Source organism: Erinaceus europaeus, chromosome X (genome assembly GCF_950295315.1).
Source record: "Erinaceus europaeus chromosome X, mEriEur2.1, whole genome shotgun sequence".
NCBI classification, from domain to species: Eukaryota; Metazoa; Chordata; class Mammalia; order Eulipotyphla; family Erinaceidae; genus Erinaceus; species Erinaceus europaeus.
Window position 1 is genome coordinate 116,088,269 of NC_080185.1, and position 16,824 is coordinate 116,105,092.

The window sequence follows — 16,824 nt, forward strand, 5'->3', positions numbered from 1 at the left end:
GGAGGGGGCTGCAAAATGGAAGAGATGTGTGTGGGGGTACCTGAATACATATAACCTTCCATCTGGAAGCGTCGAGACCCCCCAGAAATAGCAGTGACGTCCAAAGCCTCACTCAACCTAGCCAGATGCAGAGGAGGCAAAGGATGCGGGGATGCGCAGGAGGGAGCCCAAGACCTCTGCGCCAACACTGTCCCAGGGGAAGCAGGTTTTCCTCTGCGCCCCCACCCAGTCTTCCGTCCCCTGAGCATCTTCTGTCCAGTTGGGGGTTGGAGGAAGGGGCTGTTCCCCTAGATCCGAACCTGGGCAGCAGCGTCCTGACCCCATTATGTGGCTTAAAAGTTGTGGGGAGAGTTGGCGCGGCAAAGACACCTGGCAGGGGTGGCCGCCGAGGGGGCGTCAGGTCTCCCTGGAACAAAGGGACCCGGGAAGGGGGCAGCAGCGCGGCCAGGTTTGGGGGGGGGGGGCTCCTCCCAGGGAGGCAAAAGCAGGGTCGCAGCGTCCCCGCCCGGGAAGCCAAGCGGAGCCTAGAGCTAGTGCAAGGCGCCCGGCTTTCAGCCTCGTCTCACAGCGCCCGCGACCCCCGCGCCTTCCGCGCCCTGCGGGCTGGGAAAACCACCGACTGCAGACAATGGGAGAGCGGGACCCCAAGTCCCCGCCAACCCCGGAGGACTGCCCAACCGCACCCGGAGCGGGGCGACCAGCGAGCGAAAGCCCCGATGGCGGGCTCCGCCGCGCCCAGAGAGCATTACCTTTCATCCAGTCCACGACTTGACTCGGAGACCATTTGCTCACCGGTTCCATGATCAGAGCCATGGGCGTGGGGTCGGGTCCGCGCGGGGCGCAGGGCTCGGAAACAAAACCAACTCAGCAGCCCAAGCCGCCCTCAGGTGGGGACCTCTGGCGGTCTCTGGCTGGCTGGGCGTGCGGGCGGGCGGCGCGGAGAAGGCGGCTTTTGTGTGTCGCCTCCCGCGTCTGCAGTGGCTCTCAGCAAACCGCGGGGTGGGCAGCGGCGACGGGGAGGGAAACGCGCCGGCTCAGCCCGGTCCCCGCGAAGGCGACGGCGGCGGCTGCTGCTCCGCCGCTGCACTCGGGGGACTCCGTCCCTGCCTGGCTTCAGTTCATGGCTCGCGCTGCCGAGGGTCGCGGCGCTAAGAGAAAGAGCCGCCGCCGCAAGCTCGCAGCCAAGTTGCCCGCTCGCCTCGCGCGCGGGAATGAAGCCCCTGGCACGACCAGCCGCCCAGCGGAAATGACGAGGGGCCTCTTGCCACCCAAAATATCTCGCCGCAGCCCTCGGGTGCAAGGAGCGCGCGCCACGAGCCCCCCGCCCGCTCGCTGTCGCCGCCGTGCAGTCCCGCCCCCAGGGCCGACGGCTGGCGCGCGGGGCGCGTGCGCGTGCGCGCCGGCACGTGGCCCAAGCCGGGGGTCCGCCTGCTAGGCAGGCAGGTGCGGGCGACACACAGCCTGGCCTTGCTCCCCCCCCCTGGGGGGGCCGTCCTGGGACAGTAGTGCTCCCGGAGTGCGTGATTAATAGCGGCGACTCGAGCCGGGCGGGACCCCGGGTCTGACAGACAGACAGTCGGTCAGTCAGACAGTCAGTCTGGTGCCCGCCGCAGGAGCGGGATTCCGGGGGCGGGCCTCTGAGGGGACTCGGAGCTGGAGGTGGCCGCGGGACGGGTAGCCCACCAGTTGAACAGCTACTACTGAGGCCACCAAGGAGGTACCTGCGGCCCCGCTGCTCAGGGGAGGGGGACCCTGCCTAGCGAGGGACTGCCCTCAGGAGCCCGGGCTTTCCCAGCTTCCGCCCTCGCTGCAGCTCAGCGGGCGCCCTAGGTGATTCCGACCCCCTCAGCGGCCGAGGCGTGCGTGCGGCGTGCTGCAAACAGGAGCGGGGCCTGCCCGCGCCCCGAGGACGAGACCGAGGCGCCCCCAGCCTGGGCGGTCAGTGGCTCTGCGAGAGTGCCGCTGGGACACAGGTTCGGCCCCACATTCCCTGGAAGGGCTCCTAGGTTCCAGCCACCTCCCCCCACATGCAGAGCGCCCCAGCCTAGTTGAGGGATTGCCTTTTGTTTGCAGACATTCTTACATAAGAACCAGCGGAAGGGGGACACATCCTACACGACAAGATTCTTCTTAGAACTGTGGTTTGTCTGAAACCTTACACACGCCACCATGCAACCCTTATCAAAAGACAAACTTTGCCTGCTGAGGCAGGACTGGAAACCCCCCAGCCACCCACCCACACACACACACCTCTCCTAGAAAGTAGAGGCACAAACTCTCCTTCCTCCTCAGATGTTTTTCCTGTCTTTCTCCAAAGTACCATGGAGTAAGACAGAAAATTCTTTTTATTTCTGTGACTTTTTCTATCATGTCAGTAAGGGGTTGCAGGTTCCTGTTATGACCCATTTTCACTGGTCCAGTTTTACAAAGATGTACACTTGCCACCCGCAGATATATACATACCCACAAAGAGCTGGAAGCACAGTAATTAGAAAATCTTGATGTTTTCTAGATGCTGATAATTGATACAATCTCTATGTAGCCATGCCCATTTTTCTAATAATCCATACCTTAGTGTTTATGGGATGTTTTGGAAACTGTAAAAGTTATTTTGGAGTACTTGCATTCCATTTGGGTGTCCGAACATTACAACAATATTTCCAGAAAAGATTGTTTCCAACATTATAACTTATGATGTAGTTTTAGGTTAAAAGTGTAATAGAATGAATTATTTTGACTCATTAGAGGCTACAGTTACAGGAGAATGTTGAATGGGACTTTATTAAAATACTTCTAATAACATTTACTGAGCACTGTACTAAGTACTCTTACATAGATTTTACCCTCAAAACAACTAGCCTCATTTTACAGGTGAAAAAAAAACTTGGGCATCATATTCACTCTCTAGCCCCAAAGCTATTTATTACATGTAGTTCAATAAACATTTATTAAATTAGCGAATGTGGCCTAAAAAACTTAAATCATTTGTCTGAGGTCACGATGTGGGATTGTAATACCAAGTTAAAGTCATTCTGGAATGTGAACTTTTAAAATTAGTAAGGTATACATGAGTTTCACAAAATGAACATTAGGAAGGGGCCAGGTGGTGGCGCACCTGGTTAAGTGTACACATTACAGTGTGCAAGGACTCATGTTCAAACCCCTGGTCCCCACCCACAGGGGGACACTTCACAAGGGGTGAAGCAGGGCTGCAAGTGTCTGTCTCTCTGTCTCTTTACCTCTTTATCTCCCCTGCTCCCACTCAATTTATCTCTGTCTCTATTCAATAATAAATAAATTAAAATGTATAAAAAATGAACATTAGGAAGGGTGATCCAACAGTAGGAAGGTCTACTGAATATTGACTGAATAAGTCACCCTAGAAAGTAACTGCAAAGAATCGTGAGAATCACTGTGTTTCTATAGCTAACAATTGTGAAAATATGCCCAAATTTGGCTGAAACATCAAACTGCATACAGAGACTAAACTAGACAATTAGACTGTCATTTTGCAAGCCAGTTCAAAGTGAGATATTGTTTGCATAATGAGTGGAATATCAATCAAAAACAAATTATATTGACCAGCAAGTGGTAAAAATAATGGGTGTACATTTCACCAAAAAAGGACTTTTGGGAATCGGGCAGTAGCGCAGCGGGTAAAGTGCACATGCAAAGCACAAGGACAGGCATATGGATCCCGGTTTGAGTCCCCACTTTAATGGGAGTCTCTTCACAAGCAGTGAAGCAAGTCTACAGGTGCCTTTCTCTCCCCCTCTCTGTCTTCCCCTCCTCTCTCAGTTTCTCTCTGTCCTAACAACAATGACATCAATAACAATAACAATAATAACTACAACAACAATAGTAAAGAACAACAAGGGCAACAAAAGGGAAAATAAATAAATACAAAAAAAATTAAAAAGGACTTTTGTAAAAGGATATGGGAAAATATTCAATACATCCCAGAGAAAGAATTTTGAAGAAGCCCCTACATTAGAAGTAAGATATACATCTTCTATTTATGTTACAGTAAGGAATTTATTTAGTCTAGTAATTTGAGATAATGAAAAAAAAATTCTAAGAACTAGGAACGACTGAGTCAAAAAGTGGGTTTAGAGTTCTGCTAGTAGAGTTCTTTAGGGCCTTAGGCTTTTGTCCTAAATCTTCTTCCCTGAGCTTATCCCTAAAAACCATGAGAAAATAAATAAATAAATAGACTTTTTTGAATTTCACAATTTAATAAGTATATGTTAGTTTGCTTAATTCGTTCAGAACATAGCTGACTTTTCTTGAGATATTCTTGATTTGTGGAGAAGAAAACGTATTATATCATCATCGCCTGTTTTCTTAGCTCAAAATGACTCAGCTCAATCTTTTCTGCATTTTCCTTTCCATGATTTTTCAAAGAGAATAGCTATTATATTCTTTGCCTATCATTCAAAATGCTACTCTCTTGCCCTATTTTTGTGACAACAGCACAATGTGGTTATATACAAACTTCAACAGCTTCATTTTGTATCATCCCTCAATGCACAATGCAGTCTGAAAGATTAGAGAGGAAGGTATGTTGTCATAAAACGCACATAAAACAAGGCATTCTAAAGGATATGTTGTCACACATACTTAAGTCTAGATGTAAAATCCAGACTGGTTCTTGGGAAAAAAAACTTGGACTCTTTAGAAACAGGCAAAGGAGAAATATTAAATTAATTAAAGACTTAAAATTCATGAGATTTTTGCAACCCTTGAACATAAATTATTTAAAATCATATTTTAATCCTAGTTTTATCTTTGTGTATTCTTTCTAGGTTTAAGTAGAAATTATATATTATGACCAAAATAATCTGTGAAGAGTTCACAATATACAAAATGAGTTTAAGAAATAATGATTTTTTAAAAAGGACGTGGGGAGGGGTGGGTAGATAGCATAATGGTTATGCAAAGAGACTCTCATGTCTGAGGCTCTAAATTCCCAAGTTCATTCATCCATACCACCATAAGCCAGAGCTGAGCAGTGCTCTGGTAAACAATAAATAAATAAATGAATAAATAAAATAAAATAAAATAAAATAAATCAGTTTAGGTAACTTCAAATACTGAAATTTACAAAGGTCTTTTAACTGGAATCTGAACCTGCAATAGATCCTACATAGGGATTGAGTTAGATAAGCAGGAAACCTTCCACTGGAAAAAGAACCTTCAAACATTTGTCTCTCTGGGGTCAAAGACAGTAACAAATTATGTGAAGATTTCTTCTGGAGCTGCAAGCTAAAGACCCTAGCCTTTACATTTTATAATCTAGGTTATTTTATAGAAGCCTTAGTCTTTTTTAAAAATATTTATTTATTTATTCCCTTTTGTTGCCCTTGTTTTTTTGTTATATTTTTATTGTTATTGTTTTTTGTTGTCATTGATGTCGTCGTTGTTGGCTAGGACAGAGAAATGGAGAGAAGAGGGGAAGACAGAAGGGGAGAGAAAGATAAGACACCTGCAGACCTGCTTCACCGCTTGTGAAGAGACTCCCTTGCAGGTGGGGAGCCTGGTGCTTGAACCGGGATCCTTACTCCGGTCCTTGCTCTTTGCGCCACCGGTGCTTAACCCGCTGCGCTACTGCCTGACTCCCAGAAGCCTTACTCTTAACCTACCATTTCTTCTAAGAAACGTACTCTGCTTATATTTGCTTTGGACAACCTATTTTACCTATTGTGTATTTTACAGTTATTTGGCATCTAGACAAAATGTCTTATGGAGGACATTCTGGTGATCTCCCCACTTTACTTAGATTGTGTTTTTACTATAGTTTAATTTTAAATGTTACTGCTTTTAAATAATAACATTTTGTTCTCTCTTGTATCTTTAGTTTTTGAACAATTAGTGAGATGTGACAACAAAAAGAAAATAACTATAAGGGTAAGTTCAAGTTTAAAAATAGAAGAAAATATATGAACCTTCTTTCCCACTTTATTTTGCCTAGATTCTTACTGTTGTGTTTTCATCATTGGGCCATCATCACTCCAGGTGATGAGAGAGATAGAGACAGGAGAGAAAGGGAAAGACAGCACAATGTGAAACTTACCCCAGTGCACTCTCCCAGGTGAACTATCTCACCAGTCCTTTTCCTGTAATTTTAAAAGCAGTGACTAAACTATTGTCCTGTAAATCATTATTTACCCAGTAAATAATTTGGGGAGTGGGAAACCAGTGAGTGATAGTGCCATCATCTATGTTAATATCAGAAAGATTAGCTATAAAATTCTTTTTTAAAACATTTCTTTATTGGGGGATTTAATTGTTTACAGTTGACAGCAAAACACAACAGTTTGTATATACATAACGTTTCACAGTTTTTCACATAACAATTCAACCCCCACTAGGTCTTTCTATGCCATCATGTTCCAGGATCTGAACCCTGCCCTCCACCCCAGTGTCTTTTCCTTTGGCACAATACAACAACTCTAGTTCTGCTTTGTGTTTTCCCTCAGGTTTTTTTTTTTGGGGGGGGGAGGCAGTTATCACTCCAAATTGCTGGCTGTGTGCTGATCTTGTTTTTCAACTTCTGTCTATGACTGAGATCATCCCATGTTCAGCCTTTTGTTTCTGAATTATCTCACTTAACATAATTTCTTCAGGCTTCATTCAAGATGGGGTGAAGAAGGGGAAATCATCATTTTTTAATAGCTGAGTAGTATTCCTTGTGTATATAGACCACAATTTGCTCAACCACTCATCTGCTGTTGGACACCTGGGTTGATTCCAGGTTTTGACTATTACAAATGGTGTTGCTATGAGCATAAGTATACACAAATATTTTTGGATGGGTGTGTTTGGTTCTTTAGGATTTATCCCCAGAAGAGCAATTGCAGGGTCATAGGGTAGCTCCACTTCTAGCCTTCTGAGAGTTCTCTAGACTGCTTTCCACGGGGGGTTGCACTAATTGACATTCCTACCAGCACTGCAAAAAGTTTCCTTTTTCCTGAAACCTCTCCAGCATTTGTTGCTGTTACTTTTTCTGTTGTATGGCATTCTCACAGGAGTGAAGTGGTATCTCATTGTTGCCTTTATTTGCATTTTCTCTGACAATCACTGACTTGGAACATTTTTTTCATATGTCTGTTGGCATTTTGGATCTCTTCTGTGGTGAATATTCTGTTCATGTCCTCTCCTCATTTCTGGATGGGGTCATTGGTTTTCTTGTTGAGTTTAGTGAGGTCGTTATAGATTTTGGTTATCATATAATGGTTATTATATAGCGTTAATGTATAGTATATATATATATATTATATGGCATATAAAGGTCTTCTCCCATTATGTAAGGGGCCTCTTTGGGTGGTGGTTTCTTTTGCTGTGCAGAAGCTTTTCAATTTGATGTTGTCGCATAGGTTTATTTGTAGTCCCATTGGTTTATTTTTTATTTAGTCTTTGTAATTGGATTTGTTTCATTGAAGATGCCTTTACAATTTAGATGGAAAAGAGTTCTGCCATTATTTTCTTCTAAATATTTGATAGTTTCTGACCTAACGTCCAAGACCTTGGTCCATTTGGAATTTACTTTTGTGTTCAGTTGATTCAACCCAATTTTTCCAACACCATTGGTTAAAGAGACTCCCCTGTCCCCATTTTATAGTCTGGAAACCTTTGTCAAAGACTAGATATCCATAGGTGTGGAGGGTTATTTGGCTCTCAGTTCTATTCCACTGGTCAGTGTGTTTATTCATGCTCTGATACTAAGCAGTTTTGATTACATTGGCACTATACAATTTGAGGTCTGGGAGTGTGATGTCTCCAGTTCTGTTCTTTCTTCTCAGGGTTGTTTTAACAATTCTGCTTCTTTTCTGGTTCCAGATAGACATTTGTGGCTTTTGTTCTATTCTCCTAAAAATAAAATTGGGTGGGATATTGATGGGGATTGCATTAAATTTGTATATGGTTCTGGGTAGTATATTCATTTTATGATATTAATTCTTCCAACCTATAAATATAGAATATCTTTCCACTTCTTTGTATCTTTTTCTATTTTCTTTTCTTTTTTCTTCCTTTCTTTTTTTTTTGCCCCCTCTATTTTCTTGAATAGTGACTCATAATTTTCAGTATACAAGTCTTTCTCTTTTTCGGTTAGGTTTATTCCTATATATTTTATTGGTTTTCTTGCTATAATAAAAGGAATTGATTTCTGGATTTCTTCTTCTGCTAACTTAGTGTTTGCATAAAGGAATGCCATAGACTTTTGTATGCAAATCTTGTAGCCTGACACCTTAGTATAAGAGCTTCCTGCTGGATTCTTTAGGTTTTTTTCTGTATACTATCATATCATCTGCAAATAGGGAGAGTTTGACTTCTCTTCCAATCTGTATCCCTTTTATTCCTTGCTCCTGCCTGATTGCTATGGCAAGAACTTCCAACTCTGTGTTGAATATTAATGATAATAGTGGGCAGCACTGTCTAGTACCTGATCTAAGGGGGAATGCTTCCAGTTTTTAACCATTGAGCATGATGTTGGCTGTAGGTCTGCAATATATGGAATCCACTATCTTGAGGAATTTTCCATCTGTTCCCATTTTTTGTAGCATTTTGATCATAAAGGCATGTTGGATTTTGTCAAAGGCTTTCTCTACATCTATTAATATGACCATGTGGCTTTTGGTCTTGCTTTTATTCATGTGGTGGATCAAGTTGACTGATTTATGTATATTAAACTAACCTTGCATCCCTGGGATAAACCCAATTTAGTCACCATGAATTATCTTTTTAATATACTGCTGTATCCAGTTGGCTAGAATTTTGTTCAATATTTTAACATCTATATTCATCAGAGATATCGGTCTTTAGTTTTCTTTTTTGTTGTATCCCTGTCAGATTTTGATATCAGAGTGATGCTGGCTTCATAGAAGCTGGAAGGGAGTATTCCTGTGTTCTCAGTCTTTTCAAAGAGTTTTAAAAGTAGAGGTATTAACTCTTCCTTGAAGGTTTTGTAGAATTCATTTGTAAAACCATCTGGTTCAGGACTTTTATTCTTGGGAAGATTTTTGATAACTGTTTCAATTTTGTTGGCTGTGATTGGCCTGTTCATATTTTCTAGTTCTTTTTTATTATCTTTATTTATTATTGGATAGAGACAGCCAGAAATTGAGAGGAGATGGGGAGATAGGGGGAGGGACAGAGAGACACCTGCAAACCTGCTTCACCACTTGCAAAGCTTTCCCCTTAGGTGGGGACCCAGGTGGGCTATTGTGCACTGTAATATGTGCTCTCAACCTGGTGCACCACCACCAGGCCCCTTTTCTAGTTCCTCATTTAATTTTGGAAGTTTGTAGGTATCTAGGAAATCGTCCATTTCTATTATTGCTATGCTTCTAATTCTGCTTATAAGACCTTCTGTTTTGATCATTAACACTGTGGTCTATTTACATAATCATTGTTTTAATTGTTTTAATCCCCACTGGTTTGAGCTCTTTTTCCACTCCACCCCCTCTCCTAGTCACACCCTGTTTTCCACCATTTAATCCCCATTGGTTTGCACTCTCTTTTGCTTCACTCTCTCTTTTCACATCCTGTTTTACACCCTACCACTTCTTTCCTGGAGAGTATAAATGCAGATGAATAAAGCCAGCATGGCATTGCATTGCATTTCATCCCAGCTCAGCCATGAGTCCCTGGTTATCTCTCTCCTGCCCGCAAAGCTAGTCTGGCACTTGAACAGGGACCAGCATCTTATCAGGTTCTCTAGCTTGGTGGCAGCTAGTTGTTCATAGAAGATTCGCATGATACATTGAATTTCTGTGGTGTCTGTTGTGATATCTCCTATTTCATTTACAATCTGATTTATTTGGTTCTTCTCCATTTTTTGTTTTGTGAGTTTGGCTAAAGGTTTGTCAGTTTTGTTTATTCATTCAAATAACAAACATTTAGCTTCGTTGATCGTTTGTATGGTTTTCTTATACTCAATGCTATTTGTTTCTGCCCTGACTTTAGTTATATCAGTCCTTCTGGTTGCTTTAGGGTTCCTTTGTTCTTCTTCTTCTAGGTCTTTAAGGTGTGCAATCAGGTTGTTTATTTGAGCTTTTTCTCATTTCCTAATGTGTGCTTGTATGGCTATGAACTTCCCTCTCACTACTGTCTCAGCTGTGTCCCAAATATTTTGATAGCTTGTGTCTTCATTTTCATTGAACTCGCGAAACATTTTTATTTCTTCCTTAAGTTTCCTCTTTGACCAGTAGTTGTTAAGTTGTGTACTTGAATTTCCATATTTTGGGACTTCTACTATTTTTTTGTTTATTGTTATGGGTTAATTTTTTTGTTTATTGTTATGGGTTAATTTAATTCCACTGTGGTCTGAGAAGATGCTTGGGATGATTTCAATGCTCTTGAATTTGCTGATGCTCTCTTTGTGGCCTAACATATGGTCTATCCTTGAGAATGACCCATGTGGACTTTAATATAATGTGTATTCCAGTTCCTTTGGGTGAATGACTCTGAAAATGTCCAATAGTTCTAATTTATTTATCTTTTCATCTAGCTCCCTCATTTCTTTATTAATTTTCTGTCTGGATGATCTGTCAAGTTGAGAGAATGGAGTGTTGAAGTCCCCTACTATTACTGTGTTGCTGTTAATATATTGCTGTAGCTCTTTCAGTAGATGTTTGATGAATTTAGATGACCTCTCATTGGGTGCAAAGATATTAATGATAACTAAGTCTTCTTGATTGACTCATCTTCTGAGCATTAAGTAATGTCCATCCCTATCTTTTCTATTTCAATAAAATAATTTGGGGGGAAAAGCAGTGATTGATAGGGCTACAACCTATGTTTATATCAGAAAGATTAGCTATACAGTTCTGGTAAGCCTTAGTAGTGACAAAACAAATGTTATTCTTCAGAACAGTTTATGAAATTTGCTCCAGAGAAAATTCAAGTTAGGGGGGTAAATAGCATAATGGTTATGCAAAGAGACTCTCATGCTTGAGGCTTTCAATTCCCAGTTTTAATCCCCCACACCACCATAATCCAGAGCTGATCAGTGTTCTGGTTAAAACAAAACAAAAATCCAACACAATTTCTGGAATTACGTTATTTTCTGGTTGTGTAATGTAACTAATAGCTATGAATTAAGAATCAAAACCTCTGATGTAACAAACAACCAAATAGCCATTTGGTTATACCTCCAATAGTCACAGAAGCAAGTAGGAAGAGACTTTTATATCTTCATTGTCTTGCTCTGAGCCAAACATCTATTTAGATTATTTGGAAAAAGAACCCAGAGACTATAATTAAATTAGGAGAATCCTTTCTTTGCTGTTTTGCCTGTGCAACAAACTGTATTATATCAAGTTGTGTCCTTTCTAGACTAAGATTCACAGCAGTCATCTCTGGATGAAGAGAAATTGAGTTGAGTTGAGATTACTACAATAGGGTTATTTTAGGGTTCTTTTCAGGTATTTCTTGCTAAATTAAGATATATATATATATATATATATATATATATATATATATATTTTTTTTTTTTCTAATGTGTGATTCAGGTTCAAACCTGGCCCACACTGCACTGAAGGAAGCTTCAGTATGGTAATAGTTTTCTCCTTCTTCTTCTTCTTCTTCTTCTTCTTCTTCTTCTTCTTCTTCTTCTTCTTCTTCTTCTTCTTCTTCTTCTTCTTCTTCTTCTTCTTCTTCTTCTCCGTCTCCTTCTCCTTCTCCTCCTTCTCCTTCTCCTTCTCCTTCTGCTTCTTCTTCTTCTTCCCCTTCCCCTTCCCCTTCCCCTTCCTCCTCCTCCACCTCTACTCCTCCCCTTCCCCTTCTCCTTCTCCCCTCCCCCACCTCCTCCTCTTCCCTTCTTTACTTTAAGGGGAGAAGTAATGTGAATGTTATATTTCTCATCAGAATACAGAGATTCCAGAAAAAAATGTTAGTGAAATGGCAATGTAAGATGCTCCAACTTACTGTTTCATCATAGAAACAACCTCCCTAGAAATTTACATGCAAGAAGATTAATTTGTTTCCTTACCTTTATGCCATATATAAAAGCTAATAGAAATGAATTAAAGAGATGAATGTAAGAGCTAAAACTATAGAATTTTTAGAAGAAAACAAAGACAATCCTCATATTGAATTTGGCAATGATTTTTTCCCACCAGTTTTATTGCTAAGGCTCAGTGCCAACATTATGAATCCACAATTCCTGGCAACCACTTTTTCTTTCCTTGCTCTTCTTTTTCCTTCTTTTCTTTCTATTTTATTCTATATTCTTTCTAGTCTTTTCTATTTTACTTGATAGGGAAGAGAGAGGTTGAGAGGGGTTAGGGAGGGATAAGGAGGGAGAGATAAAGACCTGCTTCACTGCTTGTTAAGCTTTCCCCTGCAGGTGGGAAATGGCAACCTGAACCCAGGTCCTTGCACATGTTGATGTATGAGCTCAACCAGGGGCACTGCTACAAGGCCCACGGAAATGATTTCTATATATGACAGTAAAGGCACAAGTACCAAAAGAAAAAATAGATAATTAGACTTTATCAAAATTGAAAACTTTTGTGTTAATGGGTCAAAAAGCAAATTAAAATATCCACTATCTCCAGTCATTAAGAAAAGGTAAGTGAAAAGCACAATATGATACTATGTCATACTTGTTAAGAGGGCTACTCAGGAAAAAAATAACATAAACAAATATTGTTGAGGATGTAGAGAAACTGGAACACTTGTACATACCTTGTGGGAATGTATAATGATATGCTCACTGTGGATAGTGGTGTAATGGTTCCTCAAAAATTAAAAATTAATTTAACATATGTTTTATCCATCTCACTTCTAGCTATAGACTCAAAGAAATTGAAACCAGTCTCAGTGGGATATCTGAGCACCATTCATTATTCTTAGCAGCATTGTTCACAACAACCAAAAGGTAGGAGCAACTCAAATATCCACTAGCAGATAAATGAATAAACAAATGTGGCATATAATACAATACAATGTTTTTCAACATTAAAACAGAGTTCTGACACATGATACAATTTTGATGAGGCCTGAAAAATACTATGGTAAATGAAATAAGCCAGACACAAAAGGCCATATATTGTATTGTTTCTTGTATGAAGGACCAAGAATAACAAATTAACTGAGACAGAAAGTAGAAAAGTAGTTACTAGAGGCTGGAGAAGGAGAAAATAGGGGTTTATTATCTAATACTTATTAGAGAAGTTTTGGAAGTGGATAATGGTGATGTTTGCACATCACTGTGAATATACTTTTTAAATATTTTATTATTTTTAATGAGAGACACAGAAAGATAAAGAGTGAGACCAGAACACTGTTCATCTCTGGTTTATGGTGGTACCAGGGGATTGAACCTAAGACTGCAGAACCTCAGGTATCAAAGTCTTTTGCATAACCATTATGCTATCTCCCCACCCCTTTTGTGGGTATTCTTAATGCTACTGAATTTTACACTTTACATCGTTAAAATGGTAACTCTTATGTCATATACATTTTTAACAAAATAGAAATACTTTCAAAAGACAAAAAAGGAAATCAGAGAATCCAGAAACAAATGGCACATTTTTCAAGTGCTGAAAGAATTGTCAACTCAGAATTCGACACTTAAGCAAAAATAGCCTGTAAGAATGGAGGATAAATAAAAATGTCTTCAGGTTAAATTAAACTAAGTAATTTTGTTACCCTAAAAAAATGAAATGGCAAAGGAGGTTGTCTAAACAAAAAGGAAAATTATAAAAGAAGGAATTGTGGAACATCCAAAAAAAAAAGTACACAATGATAAAGACATATGGATAAGTGAAGTATAATATAGACTTTCATTATTTTCTTGAGTTTTCTAAATTATGGCTGATGATTGAATGAAAATTATAATTCTAGTGGTTTGGGAGGTGGTGCAGTGGATAAGGCTTTGGACTCTAAAGCATGAGGTCTCAAGTTCAATCCTGGCAGCACACGTACCAGAGTGATTTCTGGATCTTTCTCTCTCTCTCTCTTTCTCTCTCCTATCATTTCTCATGAATAAATAAATAAAACTCTAAAAAAAGAAAATTATAATTCTACTTAATGAAGTTCTCAATGCATGTAAAGGATATATTTAAGACTTTCATTAAGCATTTTAGGTATATTAAATAAAATGAGAAATTTCTGCTGTGACTGACTAGAGCATAAAAACTGAAATCCTTTGCATGATGGTTGAAATAATTTAGAAACTGATTCCAATCTAATCTTACTTATTTCTAGTTATTCCCTAGAACACTTTGTTTTAGGTCACATTAGTCTTTCTCCTCTTATTATTTCTTCCTGAAGTATCTTTCTCACTTAGTAAGACCCTACTAGGATATAACTGATTTTTTATTTAATTTTTTTGTGGTTAATAGTAGGTTACAAGATTGTAAGGTTACAATGTATAGATCCACACCACCCCTACCACCAAAGTTTTGTATCCCTACTATCACACTTGCCAAAGAAAACTACCATAGTTCTCACAAGTCTTAGGAACAGTTTGCTTGCTTTTGTCTTTTCGAGTTTTTTTTTTGTTTGTTTGTTTTTCCCCAAGTTCATGTGTATCAGATCTCTAGATTTCACATGAGTGAAGCCATCTGGTGCCATTTCTTTGCTTACATCACTGAGCATAATCACCTTCAGTTCCACCCCTGATATATAACTTCTTCTATGGATTCTTTCCAAATTCAACCACCCTTCACTCCCAAGAGTAAAATTATTATCTTCTTTCCAGAATGTTTTTTTTTAATTATCTTTATTTATTTATTGGATAGAGACAGCCAGAAATCGAGAAGGAAGGGAGTGGTAGAGAAGGGAGAGAGACAGAGAGACACCTGCAGCCCTGCTTCACCATTTGCAAAGCTTTTCCCCTACAGGTGGGGACCAGGGGCTCAAGCATGGGTCCTTGAACATTGTAACATATGTGCTCAGCCAGGTGCGCCACCACCAGGCCCCAATTTTCCATAATGTTTTTTAACTTCATATTTATATGTAATAGACTATACAATATATCTTTTATGTTCAAATAAGATCTGTATCTATATATATCAGAACAAAATAGAAAGCATTCATGTACTTACAAGGGAAAAAGAGCTGTGTATGTAATAACAAAATATAAGGACAGTCACATTTTAAAAAAGGACATTTGTTACTAGGAAAGTATGGTCTGTCCCTCTGGCAATTCTAATGGAGCATTTTTTAATAACTCATCCTCTCTCCCTGACTTCATGAAGATTCACCATATGTCATCTAAGTCAAAACCCTTTTGTTTATAATAATATATTGTTTCTAAGTGTTACTGAAGCAACACTTTTTTTCTACTTTGCAAAGATAAATCTTTTCCCCTGTTATGGAGTTATAAGTTAACTCAATTTTCGTGGGGTTTGAAATGTCATAGTATAAACAGGAATCAGTTGATAGTGACAAGCTGACAGCACTTTTTTTTTTTTTGCTTTCCAAGCAAATAACTTTTTTTCAAAAATCCCATATGAAGACACAATTCTGAGCCTTTTTCCCATTAACATATGGCTACTTAACATTGATTTTTAAAGTTTAGGTGCCGTTGATTTATAAGCTATATAATTTCATAAGTTCAGTTTCACACATCAATAAATGGCTGGCTATATGACTACTTTTAATTAATGTTCTACAAAAATGATATTGTTTTGGGGGGTTTTGCATGGCAAATTATAGTTATTAAGATAAGGGATGCATTATTATTTTCCTTTGTGTCCATATATGTATATGTGTATAATATATAATCCCCAACACTTTTAATAGAGATAGAAATGGGGGGGAGAGAAAATGAGACATTTGCATTACTGCTTCACATCTCTGAAGCTTCCTCCTCTTCAGATGGAAACTAGGGGCTTGAATCAAAGTCCTTAAATATGGTAATATGTGTAAACAATGAGGCAGGCCACTACATGACCCCTTATCCTCACATTGTCTTATACTCTGATGATATCTGACTACTAGAGATGGGGGGGGATGTAAATGTCTTTCAGATCTATTCCTATTTAGTAAAAATACACCTATTTCTATGCTGCATAGGAGAATCTCCAGGTGGTGTGTGGTAGCGCAGCGGGTTAAGTGCACATGGCTTAAAGTACAAGGACCGGCATAAGGAGAATTTCCAAACGCAAATTTAGAACAGTGATTAAGACTGAGAGTTATCAATTTCACTATACATTTTTCACTGGAGTACATATATCCTTAGTAGTATAGGTCATGAGTACTAAATATTTGTTTAAGTATTTTAACTATGCTGTGAAAATAACTTATACAAACCTACCTGATTTGGCATCTTTAAGACTATACATGAAAATAAAAAGAGTAAGAAAATTTCATCCAACTAATGCAGTTTTTAAACTTTATATTATAAAAATATACTTAAAATTGCTATTGATTTAATAAAATGCCTTCTGAAATTTGCACAGTATGGGAGGGCAGGTGGTGGTGCACTTGGTTAAATGCTCATATAACATTGTGCAAGGACCCAGGCTCAAGCCCTTGGTCCCCACCTGAATGGGGCAAACTTCACTAGAGATGAAGCAAGGCTATAGGTGTCTCTCTGTTTCTCTACTTCTCTATCTTCTCACCTCAATTTCTCTCTGTCTCTATCTAATAATAAATAAAAATATTTAAAAATATATTTACACAGTATGGGCACAAAGAAAGCAAAGATTAAAAAAAAAGACTTACTATATGTTTCCTTACTAAAATATTTCCTATTCCTAAAAAGGAAAATGAAGTTGTAGTTAACCTGGAAGTATATTAGAAAGAAAATTAAACTAAATCCAGTTTTTAATTTAAAGATACTATTGAATTTTTTTATTTTTTATATTT

At 39.5% G+C, this 16,824-nt stretch overlaps 1 protein-coding gene across 6 annotated transcripts in view; it reads right to left on the reverse strand.

Moving 5' to 3' along the window:
* The window catches only part of CNKSR2 (connector enhancer of kinase suppressor of Ras 2), a 299,057-nt gene extending 298,164 nt beyond the window's left edge, over window positions 1-893 (reverse strand). For all 6 annotated transcript variants that reach the window (XM_060182888.1, XM_016195185.2, XM_007538945.3 and 3 more), the window contains exon 1: window positions 750-893. In XM_060182888.1, coding sequence (XP_060038871.1) covers window positions 750-813 — 64 coding nt within the window. In that variant the 5' untranslated portion in view covers window positions 814-893. The remainder of the gene's footprint in view (window positions 1-749) is intronic.
* Window positions 894-16,824: the final 15,931 nt, after the last annotated feature.